Source organism: Taeniopygia guttata, chromosome 4 (genome assembly GCF_048771995.1).
Source record: "Taeniopygia guttata chromosome 4, bTaeGut7.mat, whole genome shotgun sequence".
NCBI classification, from domain to species: domain Eukaryota; kingdom Metazoa; phylum Chordata; class Aves; order Passeriformes; family Estrildidae; genus Taeniopygia; species Taeniopygia guttata.
This window is the reverse complement of record NC_133028.1, coordinates 31,619,730-31,628,238: the sequence shown is the minus strand read 5'-3', so window position 1 is coordinate 31,628,238 and position 8,509 is coordinate 31,619,730. Positions and strand designations below refer to the sequence as shown.

Here is an 8,509-nt window from a genome sequence, read left to right as displayed (position 1 = left end):
TTAATGTCAAATATTTTATTTCTTAGGATTTACAAATGACATACAAAATTGACACTTTCGTACCAAAGTTAAATAAGATGAAACAATTAAAAGTAATCCATTGTGTGAGTTTCTTCACAGAAAAAAAATTATAATATGAACATTCAGAAGTATTTATACTATTACTCTGATATTCACATTCAAGGACAAAAATCTTTAAATAGAGAATAATTTTCATTAGCACAATAATAGAAATAAATACAGCAGCACTATACAAAGAAATTGTTAACAGTTCTTAACCATGAATAGCAATTGCAATACAATGCTGCTTAAAGTTAAAAGTTCCAAGTATTGTAAACAGCTAAATTTGATCTGCGGGTCACCAAGTGAAGAAGCTTTGCCAAACTATCACAAGGACCAAGTAAAAAGTGTGTTACAATGCAGAATACCTGAAAGCCTAAGCCCTCATGCAAGCACTAGCAAAGAACAATACACTTTTCATGTCAAAGACCCAGCATTACCAAATACAGCTTTTTTTCTTTATCCATAACACAGCAATTTCCTTCCTGGGAAGAAGCTGGGGAAGCAAGCAAAGTTTCAGCAGTATCCACAGATAGTGGCATCACAATTTGTTCTCTTTATAAAGGCTAAAGTCGTACAAAACAAGCTCACTGAAAGTCTGCCTTTACGTACAGAAATAAACCACACCACCTACTATTGTGATTACCAATACCATTAAATTTCACTCCTCTCGTAAATGGATGTTGCTATTGGAGCTTATCTGACATTACGACAAATATTAGATATGAACATGACATTTAAAAACAGGTCAAGAAAAGTAACAAGACTTTGTTTTCTATTGTCTCTTCTTCCCTTCTAAATCCTGGTTAGTAGTCACTCAAAATCAATGTTCAAGATGTTTTCTGCAGCTCCAGTTTGCATCTCCCCACTAAGAGCACGTATCTGCAAAGCAGGGCCATGAACTATTTCCCTTACTTAATGGTATTCTCTAGTTTGAGAAGTAACCAAAACTTACTTGTTTACACTAAATCTGAAACTGCTTTTTAATTCAGTCTCTATTGTTGTTCAGAAAATATCAGATGTTTCTTTCCTACACAAAGATCCCAGTATGTCTTCCAAAGTCCAGTACAACTTCCAAAATACTTTTGACCTGGAAGAGATGCAGCCTTGCATACAAAACACATTCCAGGTGCTGAACATTTAACAGTGGCAAAACATCATCTTCTGCACCTCAGTATTCTAGTTCACCATGGAGGAATACACAAGCTGCTTTTCACCTCTTTACACTGCTGTTAAAGATTCTTTCAGTCACAAGAACATGACCCACAAAATTCAGAAAACTGTTACATAAAACCAGGATGTAAAGCAAGGACAATCCAGGAATTAAGTATATGCTTATAAGTGTAACTCATTATTTTAAAGTATTATTAATATTTTTTAAATTTTATTTACATTTTGCTCCTATAGTGCAGCAATTCTGTCCTTCCATGTTATGGATACAAATTCCACTTATGATCTGAGACTAATAGTAAAATTTCTATTTAACATGTCCATTTAAATACCTCTTTCTCTTTCATAAGTTCTTCCTGTCATAGAAAACACTGACAGAAGTGTTTTATACCATTTTAAGACCACTTTATAAGCAATTCTCTAAATGCAATGCATTTTAATCACCTAACAATGCAGAAAATATTTTTGCACATAGAATTTACAAAAACACTAAAAGTATCATCTCAGTACAGGAGCCAAAGAACACACTTATAACCAAGCTGCACAAACATTAGTAGATTTAGGTCTCTGTAATGCCCCACTGGCTGAATCAGACATGGGCTTTTCGTTCCTCTGGCTCAGTGCACTTTGTACAGTGGATGATCTTGAAGTTCCTCCTGTTAACACACAAACACATTAAGGGAGAATGCTTAATGCTCAACACAACAGAAAACTTCATGCTATGTTAGTATTGCAACATGCATTACCCTAGCTCTCAGAATGAACCAAATAAACCAAAACAAATCACAGTAAATTGAATACAACTGCAAAAGAGTTGATCATGAGTTGTTTACAAATGATCAGGAAAAAAATTCAAGCCTTCGGTTCTTAAACCTGAAACATATGGTTCTATAGAAACACATTGTCTACTTCCCAATCTTACACACTGAGTTTCTGAGAAAAACAAGGCTACAGTCAGTAGATCTGAATTTTCTGAATGAGAATTTGAACATTCGTTGATGTTATTTTGGGGTTTTTGGTTGGGTTTGTTTTTCTCTCCTTCTTTCAATAAAGGGTAGTGGCAAAATGAGAAACACGTTACTACTGCGATTTTTTCTTCTTGGAAAAGATGATTGACAAGATGATTTATTATAAATTTAGGATGGTAACAAAGCAATGCATGTAGTAATCACTTCTGGTGACTAGAAAAATAATTTTGATGAGTTCCATTTGATAAATGATAAATCTAAAGATGATGAAGAACATATTTGCTATTCTTAACAAGTAAGTGCTTCACAATTCTGAATTATATAATGATATAGCAAAGAAATGCAATAATCTGCAACTTCACAGTACTTACTTGGAGGACTAAGCTGGCTGAAAGGGGACCTAGCCCTTCTTAGAGAAGGTGAAGAACTCAGGTAGCTCATGTGGCGGTGATAGTCCCTCAGTTGTTCAGAACGCTTCATGCCAGCTGTTGGTTTCACTGCTTCCAGTCTTTTCAAGAAAGCCTTAGTATTGAAGAAAAATGCCATCAAGAAAGAGAAACAATGAACAAGATGCTGCAAAATAAAAGTCACAAATTGATTTCTATTTGAACTGCAAAAAGCCCCAAAACTTTTAGCAGTACACAACAGGAGCTCATCCACTGGTGACCAGAATAGGCTACTCTGCTATTCAGTTCTTTTCTCAATGTTATGACACAAATTGTAACTATCCCTTGCACATCATCAGTCTTACATTGAGTACATTGTTAGCACCTCACAGTTCTCTGTGCTTTATGGCGATTTGAAACAATGTCTATTTAGTAACTATCACCAAAGATAGCGAAGAAATGGGTTCCACTATTCTAATCCTACCTTCGGTTACTCTTCCCTTGTAAATTTCCAGAAGAATGAGAAGTTTGGGTTTTTTTAAAAAATCTTTCCTTTACAAACAGATCATTTTATATTGCTCTATATGAAGCCTAGAGAGGATTACTGACCCCAGTTCCATGACACTAATTTCAAAAGGAAAGCACAAACATCTACGAGACTTCATTTCATCCATAATCTAATTTTAAGAGATTCTATTTAAAAGTATTGATACAGACATCGTTTCCTCTTGTTGAAATTAGCCCTGCAAATCATATGGCAAGTGATGTATTAGAAGAACTGCTTACATAATATTTTAAAGATACAATATCTTATTCTGCATAATTATTTCTACTTGAAACAGAACTTATTGTTTAAGACATATCAATAATCTAAAAAAAAAGGACCCGATAAGAGGACAAATTGAGAAATACCCAGCTACATGTAACTTCCAATTAACAACTTCACATTTTTAATATATTGCATCTTTAGTGGTTGCCTCACGTAGATCTATTTATTTCCTCTTCTAACTAATTTCAATTCATTTGATGGCTTGCAAACATTAGGTGATGACACAGCCTTTGCTGGTCTAGGTTGTGACATGCATTCTATCAACAAGAGAATGCAAACTGTGCTTACACTAACTCTCAAAAGTACTAAAGATAACTCTCTTTATAAGATGCATTAAACTGCACACTTAATCATGTACTGTTTTGGTGGTTTTTGTAAGGAAAAAAATGTACAAGAAAGAAGTGACTTAGGAAATAGTATAGTATTCACAGGATGTCAGTTGTCATTGTCTAACTATAATAGGAATCTACAAACTCTTGGTAGTTTATACATGGGCACTGGAAACTTGCAGAGAGTGCACAAGAGAGAAAGGACAAGTGACTTTGGCTCAGATGTAACATGTCACAAGTGCTTGCATCAAGTGCCAGCCAGTTCATGGGAAGCAGGAATACCTAAGTAAGCAAAAGTCAAAGGAAGGACTTCAGCTAGAAATAGCTCTTCACTAAAGACAGTTACGAACATGAAATGGTAGACTTGTTATAGCCAACATTTTTCTCACAACTTCATCCACATCTCCTCATACAACTGTATATGTTTAAACTAGCAGAGATCACTTATTTTACCTTCAGTATTAAAAATGGAAGCTCTCAATACATTCAGTTCCATCATAAATAGATCAGGTAAATTGTAGAAGTGGCTTTCCTATGAGATACAAGCATGTTTCAAGTCTGCACTCAATTGTAACAGCCTCACAGAATTTGCATACCTTAATACTGCAGTAATTTCAAGCTTGATTCTGAACACACTGGCTTTTATACATACCTATATATATATATGTATATGCCTACTTATTTCTAGTTTAAATAAAATTGTCTGCTTTTTTAAATTTTTAAATAAAATTGTCTGCTTTTATGCCTGTATGTTGAAAAGTATTGAGTCACCGTTAATGAAGGGCGAAAAAAAAAGAGCTACAGAAAAACCAGATACAGATTCTGTGGTGCAGCAGTGTCTGAAGGAAAGCTTTTCTAGAGAATAAGAGCTCCTGTGGTTCCCTTCCCTTCTGCTGTGGATTGTACCAAGGGCACATTAACTTCCATGCTGTTTTCAGTTGTGAATTTTGCTGTGTGGAGAACAGCCTGCTGCATGCAGAAATGAACGCATCGACACAGTGAAATGGCAGTCCTGACCTACTAAATCTGTAACCCGGAACTAATCTGATTCTTGTGGTTTTATTGCCAACCCTACAGTCCTGAGGTCCTTATCTGAGAACTACCTGGTACAATAGTACAACTACCTTGAGCAGATGTTGCTTTTCAGCCATACATATAAATCTACTAATTATTTATGTTCACCTTTTGAGAAATAACCTGAAGAAAGCTGACACTTTCCTTGTTCTCCTGAAGTACCAGATTTCTGGAGCCTTAATCCTGCATTGCTGAAGTAAACAGATATTTCATCATTGACCTCAATAATCAAAGAATCATATTACAAAACATAACTCAGGTGTTTAGAACCAAATATATGCTCCCAATCAAATTTTAAGGAGCAAAAAAAAAAAAAAAAGGAACAGACTAACAGCAGGAATGTTATTAGTTGCTCTAAATTACATTGTAGGTGTTCAGAGCTCTCAATTCAAGCTCAAAACATATATAATATCATCTCATTGGTGACCTCTCATCTTGGCAAAAGACTTCCCTGGCTTATATTTCCCCCATCTTCTTTTACTTTAATACTGAGTTTACAGTAAAAGTAGAATATTTTAAAAAGAAATGTCACAGAAGGCTTCAGGTTCACCTCCTGTGAATCCTAATCAGCTGACTAGTGTGCCTTGACAGCTGTTCAAATTTATTTATATTACTCCTCCTCTAATGTCACTGATGTTAGTGATCACACTGTCCCTTTGCAGAGCCTGGGGGAAACAGATAACTGCATTCAAGGACAGCTTTCTGTTCTTATCAATACAGGTATCTGTAATCTTCTTTAATTGCCAGTTGCTTTTACTAGCTCTAACCTGACAAACTCTAACAGTCAGAAAAATCTTAAAAGTCCTTAGTTTACAGAAAAGTCTTTTTAATTGAACAGCTATCAAGTTTATGTGGCTGGCAACATCACAAGAAAAATAGGTTAAGAATACAGAAAAGAAAATCCCACCAAACTAAGCACTTTGCAAAGTATTCAGAACTGTCCTAAGATGTGAGGGAATGAAGAACATGGACTTCTAAGTGCAGAGAGCCATAACAGCACGAGGAATAGGAAGAATGTGCAGGAATGCATGGAAAGACCAGATATCTACAAAAAAGGAACCCCCTTATCCCTCCTGAGCTAAAGTTTGAGAACTGCCCTTACCAGAGCTGCTGAGATCTTCCAGCGAAATTCCAATGTGAACTCAAAAGGTCACTGTTCCCTAGGAACTTGACTGAACATAGCAGCTTAGCTCACTGAGGTAATCTAATACCTCAATCCTTGTCAAAATTAATAAAAATGATAAAAAACCCACCAGAAAACACAAAGATATGAATATCTTCCAAGTTCTGATGAAGTGACTGAAGAATGATGGGCTTACTGCAAATCAGTATTTCAAGGACCCCAAACACTTACCTGTATATTAATGTAATGCCAGGCATTACATTAATAATAAACCAATAAAAAAGCAACAATAAACCATTAAAAGTTTCAACGGCATAGAGTCTATTAAGTTCAGTATCTTATTTACACTGGTGAAATGATTACTTTATCAATACAAATAGACACACACATATACAGACATGGGAACAAAGTAACGCATCAGTCACACTTAAGTTCCCTTCCACTGAAGAAGAGGGATTGAAATTATTTTCAAACACAAGAGTAGAATGTTCTCTGAATCAACAGCATCCTCTATTGGCAAGAGACACACTCTGATCTTGCTTGCTCTGAAAAGCTAGCAAGTTCCATTTATGAAAGCACAGTCAAAAGCAGCAATTACAAAATTCTGGCATTAATTTTAGCAGTCATCTGTCTTGCTCATTGTGCTTTTTCCATAAATTGCTAATCAGTATTTTAAAACTACTGTATATCAGAACAATGCATCTTTTTATTCCATCATTGCTCTTTCTAACACAGTCTGTGGGAATGACATATATTTCCTGTACCTCCTGGCACCCTTTCACAAAGCTAGGGAGCACAAAACCGCTCAGATTCCTCTCTAATTTCCTAAAATTTTACTTACTTTCCTGCATCATCTCTGATACTTAATGCCTGCAAGAGAAATCAATCTTTCTGATAACAGTAAGTACAGCCATTACTCCAAGAATGTTCTGGTGGAACAAATGAACATTTTCCATAGACAAGTTGTTAACCTCAAAACAAGAAATTATAAAAGCTGTGCCAACACCAGCAAAAAAAAATCTCTGCATCAAAACTCTTTAACCTCCTGAACAGACTACTGTTGTAGATATCTATGATTGAATTATTTACAAAACTCTGCATCCTTCTCCAACAAACATTCCACAAAGGTATATCAAACACCATATCCCCTATGCAGTACCATCAGGCCTTGTATAAAAAAAAAAAGATGCCCAAAAAGTAAGAGAAGAAAGATTGATAAGTTCCACAAAATTCCACCAATTCCACCTCTTTAAATTTATGAAGGTGTGGAAAGCTGCTGACCAGAAGAAAACAGATGCATAAAGCACATACTTTTACCAATCTAAACAAAACAAAACAAAAAAAAAATCAATGAGCAGGGTAGGGCTGCTCTTTCATTTGCAGTCTCAGAGAAAAGTATGTCACACCTGTAATCTCAAAAGGAAGTGCTACAAAAATCAGTATGTTAAAACTGTGACGCTTTAGGGGTTCATACACTTAAAACAGAATAAAAATATAAACAATTTCTAAATTTCTAAAAAATAATAGCAAAGTTAAACAAAACAGAAGAGCTGCATTGATGAATCACCGATCCAAAAAGAAGAACAGAATATATCATCCTGAGTTTGGGGATAAGAATAAACCAAATGCTTTTATAGTCTGAACTAACACAATGTCCTAATAATTCTCATATCAAACACATCCACCCACATTGCTGACGACAACTAACCTATACATGAGTAAGTAAATGAACAGTACTATTTCTTGGACCTCATGCAACCACCATTCATCTCCAATGTGTCCTAAAGCAGAGATATGTAAAATGACTATGTGTTTAGATCTGCTGCCTTTTTGATCCAAAAGTTGCAAAGGCAAGACAATCTTGAACCAACACTGCAATAAATCATAAGAGAAAGGGGTTGTGGCTTTGCATAAAAAGAAGTGTATTTCAAAATATCCTGTATATTCATTTACTGTAATCAATTGTTATGCAGTACAGCATAGAACTGTTATATCCTGAGGCACTGTGACACAGCACTTCCTCCCTTTCACCTAAGAACATATTAACAAGGTTCATGTGGTGGAGCAAGACCTGTTTTCAACATTTGAAATATACACCATCAACACCCTCCTACCAACCTAAACAAATTTCTTCCCCAGCCAATAACAAATATCACACATCTATAACAGTATTTTGTGCTAAATTCTTTCAGACTTTAAAGTATAATGTGAACTGCAGTCTAGGGAGCTAGGGTAGAAAGTTTCCTAATTTGCAAAGTTTAAAAATCCAGTTGTCTGAAAGCTGGAAGAATGAAAACCTAACAGATTTTGCCAAACAGGGCAATCAGACTTTCTCCATGTTGAATCTGTATCTCTATGTGTATAGAAATGTAAATTGCAGCCTATACTTACACAGAAGGTCAAAAGTAATAAATTACTTCCAGTATACATTCTCCAATTATTTTAACTATAATTGTATGTCTTTTTCAAACACACTGATAAATACATAGGAAATAAGAAAATGTTATTACATCTATGTATTACAATTCAATTACTAAAAGTACCTTATTCAAACCAGTTTTACTTCTATT

The 8,509-nt window shown here is 35.0% G+C and overlaps 1 protein-coding gene across 3 annotated transcripts in view; it reads right to left on the bottom strand.

Annotated features, from left to right (window-relative positions):
* CFAP97 (cilia and flagella associated protein 97) overlaps positions 1–8,509 on the bottom strand; it is a 28,752-nt gene continuing 20,243 nt past the window's right edge. For all 3 annotated transcript variants that reach the window (XM_012573548.5, XM_030271246.4, XM_072928323.1), the window contains 2 exons: positions 2,570–2,720; positions 1–1,886 (listed from right to left, as the gene is read on the bottom strand). In XM_012573548.5, the coding sequence (XP_012429002.5) occupies positions 1,759–1,886; positions 2,570–2,720 (279 nt within the window). In that variant the 3' untranslated portion in view covers positions 1–1,758. The remainder of the gene's footprint in view (positions 1,887–2,569; positions 2,721–8,509) is intronic.